The 21,867-nt window shown below is 43.8% G+C and overlaps 1 protein-coding gene across 1 annotated transcript in view; it reads left to right on the top strand.

Moving 5' to 3' along the window:
- The window catches only part of ANTXR1 (ANTXR cell adhesion molecule 1), a gene marked incomplete at both ends in the record, with an annotated part of 106,093 nt that overhangs the window by 42,951 nt on the left and 41,275 nt on the right, over positions 1-21,867 (top strand). The window contains one exon of the mRNA XM_082335434.1: positions 14,832-14,927. Coding sequence (XP_082191560.1) covers positions 14,832-14,927 — 96 coding nt within the window. The remainder of the gene's footprint in view (positions 1-14,831; positions 14,928-21,867) is intronic.

Genomic DNA, 21,867 nt, shown 5'->3' on the forward strand with positions numbered 1-21,867 from the left:
TTTCAGACAGACCTAAGTGGGACAGTCAGAAAGCTGTGGAATGAAGTAATGGTAACAAGCAGGGAAAAAACTAAGGTTTTCTACCCTGTGTGCAAACTAGCAATCAGTGCTTTGGGTTTCCTCTCTGTGCTGTATTGCAGAAATGACAGATTTGGAAAGAGGCCTGAAGTGTTGTCTTCAGAAAGCTTCCCAGGTGGCAATTGGCAGTGACTTAACATGGCAGCCCCACACTCGCTTTGATGCAAATGCCTTGAACCCCAATCTCATTGCTGTCCAGAAATGGCTCTTTAATGGGAGAAGGAACAAAGCAAGCAGCTTGACAGCCTGATAAACTGTACCATTTCTTTATTTTCTTATGTAGCTCCACAACAAAACCTTCCCATGCAATATGTAAATAATCTGCAAATATCCCATTTTCCCTATAAACAATACCTGTCCTGTTCTATGAACTACCCATTTTCAAGGATTATCTGGAGGTAATCCAGGGAAGAAAATTCAACTAAGAGCATAGCTGAAGCAGACAGCTACATTCCCAGCAAGTAAAGACCAAAAATGAACAGTCAGAAAAGTCAGTCAGACTTTGACTCCTAGGTTACGAATGTAGGTATTTGAAGATCAGGACAGGTAGAGGCTAGACATTGAACTATCTAATAAGCTTTTTTATCACCCTAGCTGGCAAGAATTTTAGTGTAGGTTTTCATGGTAAGGTAACTGGGCCAATTTCTCATAGGTTAACAGGGCAAAGCTATTTTATACTAGCATAGGTCCTGACCTTTATTTAATATCTAAAGACTCCTAGGAACGAGGCAGCTAAATGAATGTCAGTTTTATTGAGTAGTGAAAACTCTAGAAGAAAGGAAACACTTTTCATCTTAGACAGATAGGTCACACTTTGGAAAAACAAGGGATCAAAGCCTTTGCCTTTTCTAGAAGCGCATTATGGCTTCGCTGCTGTAACTCAGCAAGGCCTGACTCCTGCGATTGCCAGAAGTGAGGAGGGAAGAGCGCTTAGTGCTCCTGTGCTCACATTGTGTTTGCTAACACCAAGTGCCAGCGGCTGAAAATGGGATACTGGGATTTTTTTGCCTTGCCCAGTGCCGTCATTTTTGTGAAGTTGCCAGTTAAAAGTGCTTTTTGCAGACTATGCTGCCTTCAAATACTGAACGCGTGGCAGAAAGTGTTCTGTGCGCTTGTCCCCTTTAGGAGATGTCACTGTTTTGTGTCTCTGACTACAATAATGCACGTACTGCTCTAGTATAAACTGACTCCCTCTGGGAACAGACAGAGCTTTTGCTTGAGCCCATATTGCCTAACTGAAGTAATTATTTGCACTTTTTCCCCTTGAGGTATAAAATCTGCTACAGCATTTCAAGGGGAAGAAAATGTAGTAAGGTTATGAATGAAGGCATATGTAATGACTTAATCTCCTGCTTAGACTGAGAGACACTGAAATACATCTCACTTTCCAGCATTAAGTGATACTACTTGTCAAATCTGTCAACATCAAACTAGACCTCACTGTTTGAACACTGGCTGGAGTCTGGGTTTTTTTGCTTTGTTTAAAGGAGTCGTATGTACAGCTACAACAGCCTTAGAGCCTCTGCCTATGCTTTCAAATCTGGGCACTTTGGAATCCACTGGCCTGGACTGCAGGTGTCAGTTGTGCTTTGAGGGACTTCTTGTGTTCCCTAGCTTTCTGCTTCCTGAAATGTGGCAGGCTTCAAGGTTTGCAGCCCCCAAAAAGTGCAAGGGGTGTCAGAAATTAAACTGCACAGGTGCTGTTGTATTCTGCCTTTTGCTTAATTGCTTGTGCTTTCCAATATCAGAGTACAGGCATGACGGTATATGCTTTTGTACCTCCTTTTCTGTGGGACTGAAGGAATTGCTGGTTTAGGTTCCCAAAATAAAATTGCCAGAACTGCTTAAATTTTGTTTTTAGAGTGAGTCTCCAGGCTTTCCTGGTACTTCACTGCAGTTCTCTGCTCTCTGTTGAAAGGTAATTGATTTTTCATTTAACAAAAGAAAACAGAAGAAGGTATGGGAGAGACTTGTAAAGATGCTTTTGTTGCAGAGGATCGTTCAGCGTTTCCATTTTGAAGTACATTTTGGGAAGACTTGCAGTCACACAAAAGTGATCTCAGCAGGCTCAGGTGGAGCAAAATCTCCATGTAAAAAAGGATCAAAATTCTTCTCAGTTGGGCTGGTTAATTTCAAGCCTGAGGTATGAACCAGTCCATAGGAGGTCTTTGGGGATGTTATTTTGTTTTTCTTCCTTGGGATTTTCAATATGAGTTTTTAGAGGCAAGAGAGTTGATTACCCATGGGAGGCCCTTTTAAATCCCTTGTGATAAGTATCAGTCCGGAATTTGCCCAGGCACATTAGCCAACAAATGAAACTCCAAAGGCAAGGTCTGGCTGATGCATAAAGAAGTAGCATTCAGAACAAAGCTTGACTCCCTCATCTCATGCAGGGGTGGCCTTTAGTGAAAGGTGGAGTTGTCATTTTCTGGAGATGGTAAAAAGCGGTGACTATGGAATTGCATGGGACTGCTCAGTTTTCAGAGTGCAGTCTTTACCTCAAAGAAGAGTAAAAGAAAGAAAAAAGAACCAGGTTAGTAGAGGAGAATTTTTTTGTTTTGGTAAATGCGACTCCCTCTCCCACCCTCACGTTAGTTCTTCGGGAATAGTGCTTCTGTTGTGGTTTGTTACCATCTTGGCTTTTCTGCTGGTTTTGGTGGCTCTGAAGTCTAATGGGAAACCTGACTGGACAATGCCAGATGCCCTCAAGATGATAAAGTATCAGAGCACATATCTGTCTGTCAGGAGCGGAAAATAAAGGCATGCTGGAGAGAGACCGGGGTATTGCACCCACCGCTTTGAGATGACAAAGCAAGCCTACCCCAGTTAATCACGTTCCCACAGGCAGCGAGGGGCTGCAGCACACGTTCTCACCAGTTCCCGAGTGGTGCAGGGCAAGAAGAGGCACGTACTTCGGGGGGGAAGAAACAGGGAGGGCTGTGTCCTGCTCGCCCTCGCAGGGTGCGTGCAGCAGCCTTGGAGAGCCGGGCTCAGGAGGCAGGGGCCCGCGTGCCAGTAAGGAGCTCTGTGGACAAAAGCGGGTTTTGCTTGTTGGAGGAATGCAGTGATGTCCGTTTATCTGTCAAGAACGGGCCAGACACAGGCGCTGTTGTGGTTGGGCAAAGCACTTGTTTTATTAGATTATGGAATGCAGATGACACCCTCTAGCTTGGGGCAGAATGATACTGTATGTAAATGTCAAGCTTGCTTGTGCCCTCTCTGTGGATGGCCAAGACTATTTTTCATTCAAAGGTTTTGCTGACTGCACACCCCGGACTGAGGATTACTGGCTGGCTTCTGGTAAAGCCACTAAGAGTGGCTGGGCTTATTTCAGAAGCAGGAGGGTAACACTTTGTAAATCAGGGGCTGCAGACAGAAGTTTAATCCTGCTCCCCGCTAACTTACGTATTACCCAGTTAAACTGAGACAGGGCAGCCCTGGGTGTAATTTAGGGTGTTATTTGGCCTGGGCTATGTGACCACTGGCAGCTACCCCAACAGAACAGGGGAACGGCTGGAACGAGAGTGCTCTTAGGGTTTGGAGGCAGCGTGCTGTTTATATGCTTAGCTGGGGGATAAGATGCCAGCATCTCCAGTATGACAAAGCTCAGCTGGCTGGAAGTATTTGATGAATTTGTCTCTTGGCTTGCTTGTCTTGGAGAGTTACTAATTTATTTCTCTGAAGTTGTTTTTTCAATATCTGTACCTTTTAAATAATGTTTTTCTTTCATTTGCAAGTTGCCTGTGGGGGAAGGAATCCCCCCTTCCATACAGAGGGTAATGAGACTGTGTTATTACTGCATTAACTAAGCAAAAGAGAGCAAAACCATGCAGGGGTGTCCAGGTGACCTCTGCTGCGGGCAGAAGGTGCTAAATGGCAGCCCTGAATACTGAAGCCTGGAAAGGCCAGGCATATGTAGGGGCAAGGTATTGCTTCTAAAGAAATGTCCTTAAGGCTGTAGGATCACATTGGCACAGGAGGAAGCTGGGCTTGTTCTTCTGGACAAGGTAATCTCTTCTCTATAGAATCCAATGAGGATTTAAAACCCTTCCTCTCTCCAGCCCTTGGAATCGCTTGTGACTGCTTGGACTGAGATTTCAGGAGGAGACTACCCTTGAAAGCATTCTTTAGGAGGCTTGTGGCTGCATCCTGGGCATCTGTTTAGCAACTGGGTCCTCCAATTCTGAGTGTCAAGGAGCTGTTTTGGTTATAAATAATGTTTAGTTATCAGAACTTGCCACTACCTGCCTCTGTTGCTTGACTCAAATTAGACAGAGGCCCCTTCTGGGGGGGCAAGGCACCCCCACCCCACCCACCTTCTGCCGATATGCTTCCTTACTTGGCCTTAGTCCTGCAGCCACCCTTACGGATCCGACTTGCTCCAGGTGCTGTGTAACCATGGGAGACACAGGTTCTGCCCCCAAACTGCTGCTGTCTAACTCCCTGCAGCAAGGCTGTTGACTTCAAATGTTACAGCACTCTCGCTGTCAGCCAAGCGCTCTCAGCTTTCCAGTGCCTCGGAAAGGCATCATCTCCCCGGGTGGGCTGGGCTGTCTGCTTTGCAGGTAAACGAGGTGCTTTGTTCTGCCTTGCAGAGGTCTGGTGCAGTGTGCCAGCAGAGGCCAAAAGTGCCCAGTAATTGAATAAGGCTGTCAGCGATGACAGCAAGGGCTTCGGAAACAACTGGATACGTGTAGGTGTGACTTTACAGTGCGTGAACAGTGTATTTTCACATACCATGAAAGGCTGAATTCTTGTTGCCATGATCAGTTTCCTCTCTCTTAGCTTTTAATACTAGAATTTTTTTAATGTGCCTGCATTTATAAAAGAGACATTAAGGCAGAAAACAAAGATTAATGTAGCCTCCAGTCCCAGTCTGGAAATTGAGAACTTGCATTGCTACAAGTGTTATCGTGTGGTTGAACACTTTCTACCTTTATCTGACAGACCAGAGCATCTTCATTGGGTGGCACGTAATTAATGATGAGAGTTTAAAAAATAGTTTCATTCCACTGCTGATGTCAGTGGACCTTTGATAGTTGAAGGCACCAAGAACTAAGTTTAGTCTCTGTTAGACATAAAAACCCATCTTGTGACAGCAATAGTATAAAGCATAGGACCACAAATGCAATGGGAACAGAGCATCCTCACTTCCACTAGTGCTAAGACTTAAAAAAAAATTTCTTCTTCCTCAGCTGTTAGTCTCAGCATACCACCAATTTCATAAGCGAAGTTGCCCCACATCCAGCTTTAGTGGTATGAACACAGCATGCATTGCTTTCATTTGCACCTGTTAATGCCTGTGGAGTGTATGCTGCAGTGGTTCTCCCACTGCTTGAAAAAGAATAAGCAAGTAATGGCTGGTGGAGTTGGGAAGCTCTTAAAAAGGGATTTACTCCTGTTTGCATGGCAGGAGTCTGAAGAACTGAAAGAGGGAGAAAGTACTAAATGCTGCTTTATGAATGCGTACGCATGCAGATGTGCACCGGGCAGGTTGCACACCAAGCGCTGTCGGGAACAGGACCAGCAATAGAGGAAATCATTTCCGAGGCAGGGAGGCAGTCCTGCTCTGCTGACTGGGGGGCTGCTGCCAAGTTCTTCAGTGCAAAAAGAGAGCATCTCGGAGAGAAGCCAGGATGGGAATTAAAATAAGTCTTTGTTCATTTTCTAAAATACTCCCAGAAGAGGAAAAACTGCTAATGACCTCTTGCACTAGTAACTCTCAGACTCAAAACTGGAAGGGAGGTGAAAACTGCGGGGCTGCAGTGACAGGGTAAAACAGGTCTGCCTGGGCAGCTCTCGACTGGAAGAGCAAGGAGTATCACTGGGAATATTCTGATACTCCCTATATCGCCTAGTGAGAAACACACGATGCTTCTTTGCAAGAAGGCGAGGCAATGGAGGTACCCACGCGTGGGCTGGGAGAACGTTTCTGTGGCAGGATATTAGACTTGCCTTAGACTAGCACTGATGGAAACTCATTTTTATTTGCTGTGTGTACCCCGTTCATAATGGATGTCCTCCCGTGGCACACCCTGTTCCTTCAGGAGGAGGGCTAGGGGAATTACGCTTGTAAAAAGGAGCGCCTTTCAGCTGAAAAGGGACATGTTGGGTCAGGGCAGTCTGGGGAAGCGACTGCGGCTGGGAGGCGTATGCCATGCCTCAACTGGGCTTGCCCTTGTAAGCTAGGGTCCTATCCAGTGCCGGTAGATACCAGCCCCTCCTTACCTGCCATGTTGGTGCTCCAAAACCACTCTTGGATGGGAAGAACTCAAGGTGGCTAAGCACACGGCCGGGCAGTTAGCCCTTCCACAGTCCTGGATAGGATTTCAGATTTTGGCAGCCAGAGGAGAGCTGCTGGCTAGCAGTTGGGCCAAGCCAATCCTTGGCGGTGAAAAAGGGGCTTCTTGAAACTACAGGCTTATTGCACCTGACAGCAGCTTGGGGCAAGCAAAGGTCTTGCATGGGCAGATCAGAGAACTGGTTAGCTTATAATGAAGCAGTTACCTTGGTGGCAACCATTAACAAATGGTGAGGTGACAGGTGGGGAACAGGCCTACCATTCTGGAAAGATAGTCCCTCTGGTCTCACATTTCCAGCTGCAAGGGTGCAGGAGCCATTGAAGTCAGCTGAAAAGGAGAACCCGGTCTCTTAACCCCGACAGGTTTTGCATTTGACAAAAGGAAGCGGGTACTGGCACAGCGTTACTACATCTAGGTATGCCGCTTTTCTTCCTGTGGCTGTTTGCAAGACTGAAGGAATTTGTACCTTTTAGTTAAACAATAGTGGATGGATTTGATCTTTAAATATGGAGAAAGAAAAAGTTAGAAAATCAAGAAAGCACTGCAGGCTTGTAGTAAAAACTAATGATGCCCTTCACTGAAGTTTTTTTTTGTTCAAAAGGAATGTAATTCAGTGCTAAAGTAGGGCTTTTTCAATTGTGACTTTGTTCCAGGCTGCACAATTAAGGCTCTGCTAGTTATCAGTGTTCCTAAGTCTGCAGGCAATTAAAGTGCAGCATTCACCATTGTATCAATAGAGGCTTTATGAAACTGCAGAGTAAATTTAATGAGCACTTTCCTAGGCCTTTGACCTGTGTATTATTAGTTGAGGTATTGCTCTGTGGGAACTCCAGGGCGTACGATTTCAGGTTTGTTTCTAAAAGAAATTGCTCTTAAATGCTTTATGCTGCAAATATAATAGGCAGTGAATGATTTTGCTAACACAGGTCATCCTACGAGTTAAATGTGCAGAGATTATTTCACTCTAATATTGCTGCATGGGCTGTTTTATAATACGCTTAAGAGTGGTAGGCATATTACAAACAGCATGTTCCTATGGTTTGGAAAGTAGGGATTCATAAAAGAGACCAATAAATTGGGGGTGGGGGCAGAATCACAGAATGGAAGTTTTGAAAACTTTTAATTTGGAAATGTCAAAATAGTTTGTGGATATGCAGACTTTTTTCCTGTGACAGTGCTGAAATTACCTATAAAATATGTGCTATATTCTCTGCACGCATGTGCACCTCTAATAGTGAAATCCCATTTAACATTTAAGTTGAAACAGACCGCTTTGAAACAGTGCGTTTGAAACAATGTTTTGTTTTATTGAAATGTTTTTCTGTTGAAAATGTGATTTTAATTTAAACTGAGTTTCAGAAGGAAACTTATCTCAAACATGTCTTGTTGTGTGGGTTCAGGTCGTGCTGGCACGCTCTTAACCTCGTCAGCCTCCTGGCACGCCGCCTGTAACGGCCTGCGAGGAGCTTCTCCTGGTCAGCTTCGGGGGGGTGCGCGAGTGTTAGCTCAAGGAAGGTGCTCCTGAGATTTTTTTTTTTTTAAGGGCTGCTTAAATGCTACAAATCTCAGACATGCACCAGAGGCAAGACATTCCAGAGCTGTAGCATGCTGTTTTCCTTCCTTCCCTGCCTTACAAAGAAGTAAACCCGAATCAAGCCATAAATGGTTGCTGTTATGACAAAGTCTAATTCCACAGAATTTTGTTTGCTATTATTCCAGTTGCTATTCACCTCCTGAAATGGATGTAACATACTTCTTGTTAAGGACTGCCTTCAGGCACAAATGGAAACCAAAACAACTGCTTAGGTTTCACCTCAAAGGTTTTGTTGTTTAGCTACAAGTGTTGTGGGGCAAGAGATGGCTGTTTCAGAGTAGGAGCTCCTCAGTACTTCCTCAGTCAGAACAGAAACTCCTACAACCAAACATGCACTGTCAGGGGGAGCGCTCAAGCTGCTGGCATTTTGGTGCAACTGTGTGTGCAGATTGAACCTAAAACGGGCACCCAAGAGGCCTCTGCCTTTGTGCTAGCTGATTTCAGGCCCGTGATGTCCCAGCCACGAAGCCAAGGCTCGCACAGTCGCCTCCAGGACAAAACCGGAGGCCTGAGCAGACGCTATGGCCTCTGCCTGTAGCCGTAGGGTGCAATTATTAAGATGCTCATCTGTAGGGAGAGTGCCGAAAGCTTGCAGCTAACAGGCCCTGCTCCCTTTGATCTCCACTGTTTCCTGCAGCGAGGCTGTTAAAATTGTGACACCTGAAGTTTGACAATTAACAGGTAATGGCATGACTAGTAGAGAACTGAGCAGATGTTCAGTGGCATGAAGTCTTACCGCTATTTTTAGCCTTTGCTTTAGCATATGTCTCTTGGCAGTGAAATTCAGGGGTCAGGAGCTTTGTATCGGAAACAGTAACAGAATTTGGAGCATTTTACCCAACCAGATGGGATGTCCCAGGGAGCCAGAAAACCAAAGAGGAGGGACCTCAACACCTCTGAATGGGGAGGTGTCTGTCACCTGAAGGCTAATGAATCCCACTGCTGGTGGAGAGTATATACAATTGAAGAGGGAAAGCTCGTCAGTCTGCAGGCTTTTGTCACGTTGTGTTTTTCATGAACTATCCCACCAGACCCTATTGTATTTAACGCAGGATCCCAGATGCAGTGCCTTACAGGTGAAGCACTGGCCTGGGACTGGACAAACTTGAACTCTACCATTCATTCTGCCATATCTGCCTTTCAGAAGTCTTGCTAACAATTCTGTTTAGCTGGAAACTTCTTAAGTATTTCTTCTGAAGGAAAACTTCAGCTTGTTTTTATAAGCATAAACACGGCAATCAGGGATTAGAGAATTGTTTTCCCTGACCAAAGATCCTTCCTTGTAACAGAGGGAGTAATGATTACTCCTCCTTCCCACCATGTGTTTGCCTGCTCTGTTTGGAGTGTGAACTTCTCAGGTCAGAAGTTGTCTCTTGCTCTGGGTTCATGCAACATGCAGTCAAGTGAGGCTTCACTGGTGTTTATACTGGGCTGTAAAGCAAATAACATAGGATGCTGGAGAAGTCTTTTTGTAAGTGGGCTCTTGTCTCCTTTCCGCTCTGGAAGGAGAGAAGGGAAACAGATCATTGCCAGGGGGGCATCTCATTTCACAGCACAGTGAACTTGGAAGAGAGGAGCTGGGAACACCTATACTGGGTGACCTAGAGCAGGTGATTCTTGCTTGGATCCCGCTCAAGCAGCTTCACGTAGATGCTGATCAAAGAGGCTAGTATTGCAGAACAGTGTTCTGTGAGTTTTCATTTCCTTTTAGAAATTAGGCCGAATTGTTTCTGTTATATTAAAAAAAAAAAATCCCATGTGTGATAAAATAAATGATAGACATCAGTTTCTGTTGCTGTGATGGGAGAGTCCCCAGGAGAGTTGGGTGAAATGGAGAGTGTTTCCTTCACAGTAAAAGCTGCCCGAGTCTCTCTGGTGTGAAAGGGCAGGGTCGTCCTTTGTCTTCCCCTCCCCTGATGACTAACAGACATTAAAACTGTTTCTCCTTTCTCTCCAGGGAGAAAACCTCTGTCAGATTCTGGATGCTTATTCAAAATTGCAGTCAAGCTTTTCATAAAGCTTTTTAGAAGCACTTCATTCTTTTCCTACTAACACCTCTGAAGGCTTTCAGCATGTTATTGCTCTTCCTGCTTGGAAAATGTAAAAAAGGACTGGGATACAGGAGACATTCACATCTTCCCTGTCTCTGGAATGATATTAACCATTTTTTTCCTTTGTAAAGCACCTAAGGTTTAGCAGTGATAAGTGTTATTTAAGTTGCTATTACTATTGTCATGATGATGACACTATTCAGTCACTGAAGTGAGTCCTAGTGATATGGCTGTCTTCACACTGCTGTTCCCAATTCTTGGTAGCAGTGCAGATGTTTCTGCACTCCTGGCCCTGAAGCAGTAATGATGTCAGCTTTCCAGCCTGCCCTGGAGGCGACATCATGGGGCTTCATGACAGCCTCAGGTCCTCTGCTGCAATTACCAGCTGGAAAGGCTCCTGCAAGCTCTTCTGCACAGCACAGGGGACGGACAGGCTGCCTGTAGTCCTGAGAGCAGCTAGTTGATAGGGTGCATTGCTTTTGTTTGCTGGAGTAGTGAGTGCAGAACCAGAGTAAACAGTGAAGTCTGTAGAAGTTAGGACTAAGTACTTTTACTGAACCCAGCCTTCAGGGCCTACTAAAGCCAAGCGCTTGATGCATGTATTTAACAGAAGCTCATCCTTCTTAGGCACAGCATGAAGTCAGCACACTTAAACACATGCTTAAAGTTAAATCCATTTACTGCTGCGGTAACAAGCACGCATGCTACCCACCTCCCTCTCCCTATAAATCAACAGTGCGTTTATTCGTCAGCCAGAGTACATGAGCGCATTTATTAGATGCACCTAGTACTTCATTCGTCACTCCTGAATGCCAGTAGTCAAGGCTTGTGAGGGTCCGTGCACTTTGGGGTTGTTATTCCAGGTTGTCTTTCTGGAATGGCTAATGTATGCTGCAAATGCCGGTGCAGCGAAGTGAGAAAATGGGAAATAAAATCTTAAACAAAAATAAGAAGATTGGAAAAAACAAACCAAACCAAAACCAAATGCAACAAAAAATGCCCATCTGGCGCATAGTAGCATTTTTTGGAAAACCCTTGGAAATAATCCATATTTCCATTGAAATGACAATGAACTGATTTATTTTTGTTTATGAACTGATTTATGTTTAGAAACCTCGAGGATGTCTAAGATGAAATAGGGGGCTTAAAATCACAGATTCTCTTAGCTGTGTGTCTCTGCAGGATTGCATACGTGCTTCCTGAGGCAGAAGTTTAGGAGCTTGGCCTTAGGCAGCAATCTGGGTAGGCAACAGCAGAAGAACTCCGGAGGCTGAGTCATCTCCTCTGTGGCATGGCCGCCACTGGAGCGGTCATCCCTGTTCCCTGACCGTTAAAGGAATGTGCAGGCACCTGGTTTATACTAACCTTTTTGTTAGATGGGATCTTCCCCGGGATTGCGTGCATGCCTTAAAGGAGTATCTTTTTGTAGGACAGCACATATCTGAATGTTTGTGGGTAGATTTAAGGCAATAGCCCATGCCGTTTACTGGGTCAGACTTTGCCATCCCTCCCCTCTTCTCTCTAGGAGCACCCACAGTCCAAGAGGTGGGCTGGGTTTGTCTTGTGACAAAAGGATTCCCCCAGTCACAGTCTGGCTTCTCACAGTCTGTAATGGTTCTACAATAACTGCTCAGTGAGAGAGAGCACACCCCTGTGTGTGAGGAGATGCCTCTAAGTGTCCTGCTTCAGATTTCTTCATATCTGTCTATTTTACAATATCTTCCAGAAGTTGTTTTCCATTGTACTTCAACTGCCAGCAATACTTGTAGCATTTTCTTGGCCTTGTTGGACTCTGGCAGGGAAAAGCAGGCTTCAAGGCACAGCTGCCTTGCTTTCTCTACCAGTTTATTTGTTTCAGAGCCTACAGGTAGTTTCAACATGTCAAATGTGTAGCATGTTGAAAGGTCATTTAAAGAGGCTGCTCTTTCTCGTATTACTGTTTCTTGGGACAATAGCAAAGCATTTCAAGCAATGGCTCCAGGCGTCATCTAGGCCTCCAACAGTTGTCAAGAAGCAAGTCGCCAGTGTTTTACGCTTAGCATCCTGACGGGTATCTGAGTTGTCTGGCTTTTCTCAGCCATCCAGGTGTAACGGAGTTTTAGGCTGTTGATCTCACTGTGGGTACAAGCACCATGGTTTTATCTCAGTGTAAGTAGTCGAGATGAATCCTATGGGAAAGTAGTACTGACTTCGGATAACCGTGTGTGTTTAGGGGCTGGCCATGCTTTGTCTCCATAGATATTTTTTATGGAAAATGTACTAGTTTAGTGTTAAAATTATCTTTTTTTGTCTTTAAAATGAAAGTTGTTTTCTTGGTCTGAATTGACAGCCTTTATTCAATAAGCGTTAAACACAGCTCATTGAATTATTCCATGGTTCAGTGTTTCCATGAGCATTTGTATTGCTCTTCCAAATTTTTATTAAAAAAAAAAAAAGGAACGAAAACAGACATTTCAAATGCTTCAGCCCTTTTTAACTAGCTATAAGACTGGGAGAAAGATTTCAAAATGTCAGTGGAACTTTTGCAAACTATTTTAGCAGGCATATTTTCCTTCTTGTTTATTATTCAGCTTGGATAATGGCAGTTTCTATCTAAGCATAGTTCTACATATTACCCAGAATGGTAGCTAAATTCTAGCAGAAACTGATGTAATAAAGATAAAACAAACCAAAAGCAGAATTCGGGTCACTTTGGATGTTTATGGTAGGATTTGTTGTGTGCGTATGCTTTTGTCCTGGCCTGACTTGCTAGGGTTTCCTCAGAGCCTGGTGCACAGCAGTGACAGCACGGTCGGAGCAGAGGAAGATAGGATTTGCAGTTCCTGATTAACGGTCTCACCTTGACACTTTGTAACTATGGCTGAGCCCATGAAATTCAGTTTGTATTTGTCTGGAATATTTTGATGTTCAAATAGAAGAAAAGGAATTAATGCAACCAGATATTTTTTTTTTTGAGGGGGGCAGTGATGTTCTGTTTTTGATATCTGAAGGGGGCTTATTCCTGCAGACTTGCCAGGCAACACCGGCTTTAGAGAGAGGCATTACCTGAGTGAGAAATGTAAGATTTGGCAAACCAAAACCTTTTAAGTCCTCCGGACTGTTTTGCTGCTGCGATACACAGAATACCAGCTGGCCACAACAGCTGCCTTGCAAAGAAACAGATGTGTTAGGGTAATGTAAATTGGTCTTTACAGGTTGTCTTTGGGGGGAGTGGGGGGAATAAATTCTATTAAAAAAAAATCCCCCAAACAAAACAGTTAAAAGGCTACTTTAATTTGTTTTGTATTTTTGCAAATTGGTTTTAGAGTATTCTTAATGACAAAATATTTATTTCAATATAGGGGCAAAAGGGGCAGACAACAATCAGACATAAAAAGCCATATTTCTTCTACAATGTCATGGCAGCAAAAAGTCAGGATCACATTTTCTAAGGCATTGAATATCACCAGGTTCCATTTTGCAGATGATGGATGTGACTTTATGCTGTCTGTCTAGAGGAACAGCACCAAACGTACAGCTCCGTCTTCTCAAATGAGTTTTTATTTTGTGTTGGAGTCCAAGTTCCATTTCCAGAGATGTCTTGGGTGAATTCTTCTCCTGCATGGACTACCTCTCTTTTCCAAGTGTCAAAGATCAGGTTGTCTTGATCCAAGTTCTCCACCAATTTCTTCTACTCCAGAAGAGAGCTTGGAAAACGCTCTCAACCCGATTGTTTTTTTCCATTACTCTTCCCATCATGGTGTGATGGGGGATCATCTGGCCATTGAATTATAGTGACTTAAGCAGGCACCCAATTTTCCCGTCCTACAGGTCAGTCTGCTCTTGAATGTGTCCTTAATCTGGCATTGTGACCTCGACACTTGGGTGGGGTTTTTTTAAATGTCTGGCTCTTACATCAAGAACATCTCAAACAGGCTCAAGTCAGGACTGCCTGTTGGCTTATCTCGGAGTAGGAAGATATTGGGGCGGAGTGGTATAGGGAAGCTGGCATGCCTCAGGAAGCAGGAACATCTGCTTTGGGTTAAATCTAAGCAACAAGAAATAATGCACGTTTGGTTTTGATTGCTATATTGAGCTGGCTTGTGCAGCAGTTTGCATTGTTAACCGGTATCAGAGAACTGCAAATGCCTTTTTAAATGGGGGAATTATCACAGAGAGGAAGAGGATCTTCTAGAGTTAATGGCTTCTGATGTGGAAAACCCCTGTATATGCGACGGTGTGTATGTTCATATCTCCTTGAAAAGCTCATGGTAGAACTACCCTGACTCAGCACTGTGAAGAAGAGCAGGATGACCCAAGTTGTGGGCCCGTAGGGATCTTGCTTCAAGTTTTCTGTTTGGAGTAAACTTTTAATTTTAACATGGCTTTCAAATTTATACTGCAAGAGCGGAAGAGTTGCAAAGAAAGGAGAATGCTTAAACTGCAATGAAACGTTGTGTTGTGAGCTCTTTTTTAAATATTTGTTTCAGTCTTCACAATACTCTGAAGAATATTACATTAATTTTCATCTGAAGTGAAAGAAGTTTTTTTACGTAATCGTGGGGTTCAGAAAATCGAGACAAAACCTATAACTCTCTGGGAAGAGAACTAGAGGTCCTGGCCTCTTTGTAATGAGGTGGGGGGCAGGTGCCACATTTGGATGTATGAGGAGGGAGGAAAATGGCATTTTGTCTGAAAAATAAATGGAGTATGGCAATGGGCTCTGGGACATGCACTTGCCTGGAAGCAGGATGCCCAGGTGAGGTACTGTGGAGAGGGGAGTTCTGTGTTAGTGGTGCTCACACGTGCTCTGTGTTTCTCTTCCAGTCAGATGGGACCATCCTGGCTATTGCTTTGTTGATCCTCTTCCTCCTGATGGCGTTGGTTCTTCTCTGGTGGTTCTGGCCTCTTTGCTGCACAGTGGTAAGTCCCAGAAACCGTTGGCACAAAACAGCAATTCAGTGTTGCCTGAATATAAGAAATGAGTGGGAAGGAGGCAAAGTTTTCCAGTAAGAAAGAGCATAGGACTAGTCATTGAACAAGACAGTGTTTCTTCTGTTGCTGGCACTGTTTTGTGCTTCTATTTCATCTGCCTGACCTTTGGATTATACCCATGAAATAGCAATGTTGCTAACGTACAGACCTTGTCAGGAGCCTTTTAGTCTTATTTATTGGTCACAAAATGGAAATGGTTTGTAGAAATGTATTAGTTGCCATGCCTTTTTAGGAATGAGTTGCTTTTCTGGATTTTCTAACCCCCTGTGTCAGTGCCTCAATGCTGGAGGACTTCTGTAGCAGGGCAGGCATGCTGAACCCAGGCTGGAGTCCTTGTTCTGCCTCAGGTACAAGGAAAAGACATTTCTAAGAATGCAAATTTTTGCAAGACAACTTTTTTCCCTGGTTCACTGTGTCTGAAAAGCACTTTGAAATATCCAAGTGACAGTTTCAGTAGGAGTATGACTATGCTTCACAGAGCATTCTTTCCTTTCTGCTTTTTCACAAAATGTTCTGTGGAGTTAAAAAGCACAGTCAGAGTTAATTTAAAAAAGCAGACAGAAATAAGGAGAAAACGGGAGAGAAGGAAGAGGGAGGTCAAGGGAGGCAAGAAGGAAATCTCAGGACTTGAGACAAGCTTTTCTCTCACACCTGACCCTGCTGTTTGTCTGCAAGGACCTGTTGTACCCCATACATCTCTGCCAATCATCCCCTAGGGCTGCCTTTTCCAAGGAAGATCAGGGCAAAGGCTGATTATTGTGGAACGTGCAATACAGTGAAGCTCTGCTCTTGCTTTGGGTCTTGTTTGTGCTGCAAAATAGAACGGGAATTAGGGATGTACAAGTGTCAGCAGAATTGGAGTCTGGTTTTGGTGACTGGCTGCGTGTAATGTTTCAGATGCTTAAGACTGCCCAAACTGGCCTCACTTTCTGGGTCGCTATCATTATTCCTGATTGGATATCACTTACCCAGTGTTGTAAGTTTGCACCACGTTGTACCAAACCTATGATCCGGCACTGAGAGCTTGGGAGCCACAAACTGCAGGAGCAGTCACATTTGAGGATGAGTCTTTGTGGTGAGATGTATTTCTCTATCCAGAACAAGGATGGAAATCTCACAGGAAAAACCTTACTTGTCTATTTCTGTTTCTGGCTGGAAATGCTAGGGGTAAAATGCTTCTCTTCACGGTAGTTTGGCACCTCTGTCCTGAGATGAAAACCAGAGGGGGAAAAATATTTATTTGGACTTTTCAGAACACTAAAAAAATCAGTTCTAAAAATGGATAAAGGATTAGCAGTGTGGTAGGTTGCTGAGAGCTATTTGTCTAAACTAGATGACACGTTCCCAGAGAAGCTGGGTCAACTTCTTGTTGGCGCATCTACATAGAAGTCAATGGAGATGTGCCCTGTACAGATGCCTATGCTGGTGCAGGATTGAGGTGATACAAGGAAAGGCTCTAGTTGATGCTGCTGTTCTAAGGTTCTGCCACAGGAGAATGAAGCTGATAGCAAAAAGGCATGAATATAAAAGCAGCAGGTTATGAAGTAAAGGGGCATTCAGAGGGTAGTACAGGTCTGCTGCAGTGGAATGATATGAGGATAGTGGCCATATAACAGTGTTTTTGAAGCGTGAAAAATACAGTCCAGATAAGCAAGGTGGTGCAGCAGAGATAGGGAGTCTCTTGTCCACACGGAACTTTATGAGCTTAATATTTTCCAGATTTAAATTCTGTACTTAAAAAGTTTGTTGTAGATAAAAGCATTTCCTCACCCTCTCTCCTCCTTTACCTCCCACACTGCCTCTTAGCGAGATCTCCAAGTGGGTACTCTCCCTGATATTTTCCAAATGGTAAGTCAAACACATCCCTCTACTTGCTGGGAAGATTTTAATTCAAGACCCTGTATGAAATCTCTTCGATCACTCTGGGATGGCAGTCCGGTGTGTTTGGCAGTAGATCAGCAGCTAAGATACCTCACTGTGTATTACTTACCCAAAGATTCTGTAAAATTAAAGATAAATCCACAGAGGAGTACCCAGCCTGCTTGGCTTAGGGTAGGGAGAAAGAGAGCAGAGCAGTGCTTATTTACTAGTTTGGTAATGGCACATTAAGGAATGCAGTGTTGTCAGAAGCCCAGAGTGAATTAAGGGCAGAGGAACTGGCTTGCACAACAGACAAGAGAGGCAGGCAAGCAATAACCTCTAATAATCAAACCGCAGACCCAGAGACACTGCTGTGGATTCAAGCCCAGGGATGTTTCAGAGATAATTGTGTATGTGTCCGGGGAAAAAGAAAAAAAAAACACAACGAACTTTTTTCTTACCAAGTATAAATTTGTTTCTGAGTGACAAGCACATTTCTAAACCCTGAAATTCCTCTTGGCATGCTTTTTAATTAAATAGGAATCATTATTATCCAGCAGTTCTTCAGGAAAGACACCAAGCCAGCTTCATCCCTGGAGTAAATGGACTGAAGTCAATAGACTTACTCTGGAGATTTATCTGGAACCCAGTATCTCCTTGGCATGCACCCATAAAGAAATGATCTTTCCAAGTGTATCCAAGTTTATTGGTCTCAGAAGTATTCTGGGATGAAGTCTGGAATTTACCACTCAGTTTACAGTAGATGCAATTGTTGCTTAGTGGTTCAGAACAATAATTAGGTCTTTGCTGTGCCTGATACCAGCAGAGGCAAAATTTCCCTTGATGTCTGGGGGGGATATTACAAAAGCATGGCAGCCAGGTGCTAACCTTTCAAAAGGTTTCAAGGATGTTTATTCAACAACAACAGAAAACAAAGATAATTCTGCTAAGCCGACACCCCCAACACTATACGCATTAGAAGAATGATGGCAAATACCAAAGACAACTATAGCAGGACGACCCTGCTTTTTCCTGGGCAGAGCATATCTGCAAAACAGCAGATGCCAGATCCTGGCCTCGTTGATGTTAGTGGGCATTTTGCTGTTGTCTTCCCATTCCTCCTCTCTCCTGAACACAGCATAACCTGAAGGAGTCTGAGCGATCATAGTAGTAGCTGTGTGTGTAAGAGGCTATTTAAGTGCCCAAGGGTGAAATTGTTCCAGGTAGGAGGCCAACATAAGGCTTAGGTTTTAATATTGATGTAAACCAAATAGATTTTAATATAGATGTAAGCCAAATAGATAATAAGCCTCCAAAAGCATCTTAAGGAGGATTTTGCAGGCACGTTGTTAGATTGGCTTGGAAATGAAGCTGGCTAAAGTGTTCCGGATGTACAGTGAAGGCATAATTAATACAATAGTTGGAAGGCCTGTCTGTGCTGGGACAGTTTCCCTGTGGCAGTGTGCAGCACCACACTGAGCGAGTGTAAAACATGAGTCTGCCTCCCTTATGCATCCATACCGTGTGGCCTGAGGGGGGAGGGAATGAGAAGCCGGTCTGCGTTAATTGCCCACTTAGAATGTATACACCATCCTTCTCATTTTTATACTGCAGCTTTTTTAAATACAGGGGGGTAGCTGGCAGATAAATGAGGTGTTGGTATTTAAGCATCTAACACCAGTTTTAACTTTAAAGCTGCTTTCTGGAAGGAAGCATGGAAGAACCCAGCAATTTGTTTGGCGCTCAGTCTGTACTGCAGCTGACCAGAAGTTTTGGAAACAAAAAGCTGGATGGAGAAAATACAGAAAATATATATTAAAACCACATGAAAATCGTGGCTAAACTGGAGGAAGAGGAGGGGAGGAAATGCATAGACTCTATAGCAACGCTAAAGAGTCATAAAATTACATGGTGCATGCTTGCTGGCTTGATGGAGATTACTTAAAGATCCACGTATTCTGATTCCCACCCGCTCCCATGTGCACATGAGGCACAGTTTTTCTGCATTTATGATGATTTGGGGAGAAGAGAGCATGGGGTCATGAGTCATCTGAAACATTATTGAGACAAACCAAGAGAAAGACACAAACGTGCAGGCAGAAATTGCTTGCGGACCCCACAGTCCCTGCCTTCGGTTCGAATCGGAGCTGGTGAGGCAAGCGCTCCCTAGGATAATGTGGTAGAGTTTCACTGAATTTATTGGAGCTTAATGTGGTACGTAACATCCAAGCTCTGAATCCACGCGTGCTGCTGCAAATGAGTGTCTTCATTTATAGCACAGTCAATCCAAAACATTTGGAGGTAGCACTGTTATTGTAGGTTTAAAGTAGTGTAAATAACAGAATGTGACGTTGCAATTGCTGTGCACAAAGGGCAGCAGGAGGATAAAGACAGTCGTCTTAATCATCCGGAGTACCCACAGCAGTTCACTGTTCCTCTCAGCCTCCTGTCAGTCAGATCAGGATGGTTTAGATATGGATATGATGCTCTATAACTGGCTGTCTCTAAACAGGCTAGCATGGATCCTGAAAATAGCATAGCAGAGTCATTTTGCCTGGGCTAATACCATCAGCTCTACAGCAGCCCTGGTAGAGAAATGGGTTAATAGAACAGCATGGGTGCCGGGCACTGAACTAGGGTGCTTTGATGTGCTGCTGCAATGTGTTATTACCAAAAATTTAAAGCCAAATTCTCTGAAGTTCTGGGGTGACCAAACTGAACAATATTCATGGAGTTCCCTTTTTGGAAAGTGCTAAGCATTACCCTCTGAAAGTTAGGAAGGTAGCCATTTGCCTTTAGATGATGTGCCTAGACTTCAGATTCCCAAAACATTTTCCTTACTAATGCATTTCCTTAAGGCCAGATCCAAAGGCCAATTATATTCATCTTGACCCGTTTCTGCACCCTTTGGTCCAGACCACAACAGATACTTAATGCAGAGGAGGCACTGTTGTTCTTTGCCCCAGTCCTCCATGGGAAGTAATTAACTCGATAAAAATTACTTCTTCCTTTGTTTTTTCCCTGGCCGCTTCTCACCTCTTCTGAAGAAACTTGGCTCAGCCCAGCTAAGGAGAAATAGGTCTTTAGGACATGGTCTTACCTAACCAGAAAATTCACTAGCAATCAGTGAGTGAGAGCAAGGGCTTCTGCATATAGCTGAAAGTAGCTCTGATGTTTTCCTTTAGTCCAGAAAATGAATTTCATTTATATAGTCTTCCAAAGAAAGTGGGTCAGACACTGGGAGCAAACCCCACTGATTCTGGCCTTGTTTATCTGTGTAAGTGAAATCGCCTAGGAAAAGGAATGACCTTGCAGATGCTATGTTTTTTTTTCATGCATTCCCTGGAGAACTGCATGTCAGCCCCATTCAGTTGCAAACTGTATCAGAGTTAATTAAATGGAAGGCTTTTTTTTTTTCCCCCTGCATGATGTCATGCCTTTCATAAGTGGATGATTTTGACTTGTGCTACGATCTGTACTGAAAGTAGTTTGTGCACGTCAGCTTGAAGTCTTAGGTGTGAAACAGCCTTGTCTCGTAGCTTTAATGAGTTAAAATTGAGATTCCTGGATCTGCTTCCAGGCTGACAAGAGAGGTTAACTTAAAAGTATGAGTTAGCTTTCCTATTGGACTTCATTTACCTCTACTAGTATGTCTAGGAAGAAGAATGTATTGTTTTGCAGATGAAGAGATAGGGACAGGCTCCTGCTTGTATTAGAAACTTTGAAGCGTAGACCAAATCTCCAAGGATTTAATGGGTACTTAAAAGACACGGCAGATATGAAACAAATAAAAAGGAAATGTTCCTTTACCCAACTCATAACTAAACTATGAAACTCTGTCACAGGACTTAGAGGAGGTCAAAACTGTAAATATGTAAGGGGGGGAAAAAAAAAAAAGATGGATCAGATGGGTCATAGTTAATGCTATAAAAATAAACCCATGCTTATTAGGATAGCAAAAATACATATTCTGTATTTTCCAGAAGAGTGAAGGTAAATAAGGACAAAAATTCTGCTCAGTTAACTGCATGCTCCCTTCCCACATTTTAGTCCTAATTAGAAGTCCTTTATTTCTTGTTTTGTACTGCTTTCTCATGTAGCGCTCATTTTAAATGATGATCTGTTCCATCTTAAATGAGAGACACTCCACTGACAAGAAACATATTGCCCCTATTCATCATATAAAGCTCCAGGGAGAGTTACTGAGTATGTGCTTGCTGGACACTGTAAACTGGCGGAGTTTTCTGCTCTTCCCAAGATGGAAAGCATCCTAGACACATTCCTGAAATATGCAAAATTTGGATTCAACATGTGCTCTTTTATGCCTGAATGGCTACAGAAATTTCAGGGCGCAGAAAACCAGTCCTCTCCAATGCTTTTAACCTTCTAGGAGGTGGCTAATAGCATTCCTCTGCTTTTACACTGGGTTATTCATCAGAAACAGCCACTTCTCCGTGCATCTGTGACATCAGGGTGGGTCAGCTAAGAGAGACCTGTGTCAGTCACATGTATACGGAGATCTGTGATGAAAGGCAATAGAAAGGCAGAGAATTACTGTATTGTCCTGAATTTTCACAGCTAAGTGTGTAGAATTGCTGACAACTACTCTTGAAGTTCCTTCCTCTGCCAAGAAAAGCCAATGGCCACCTCTCCATCCCACAGGCCTTTACTACTTGAAAACAAAAGACCACGCTGTAAAGTTTCTATAGCACGTGATGATGGAGAAACCCTCAGGTATTCCTCACCTAGTGAGCAAATATGGTTGCTGAACGATCATCTTTTTCTTCTTTCAAACACAGGGACAGGAGATACAGTTGCAGCAGCAATCACAGAAATGGCTTGGGGTTATCAAAACAATTGCAGCACACATGAACAAACACTCCAGCCTTGCCAAGCTAAACTAGCCGAAGCATTTTGCTTGGCCGAGCGTGCTCCCAGCTGATTGCGTTCAGCAGGTCCATGTGTGTCATCTGGCGAGGCAGAGGGAAGGCGAGAGGTGCAGCCCAGA

The sequence above is a fragment of the Platalea leucorodia genome (assembly GCF_965183815.1).
Source record: "Platalea leucorodia genome assembly, chromosome: Z".
Lineage (NCBI taxonomy): Eukaryota > Metazoa > Chordata > Aves > Pelecaniformes > Threskiornithidae > Platalea > Platalea leucorodia.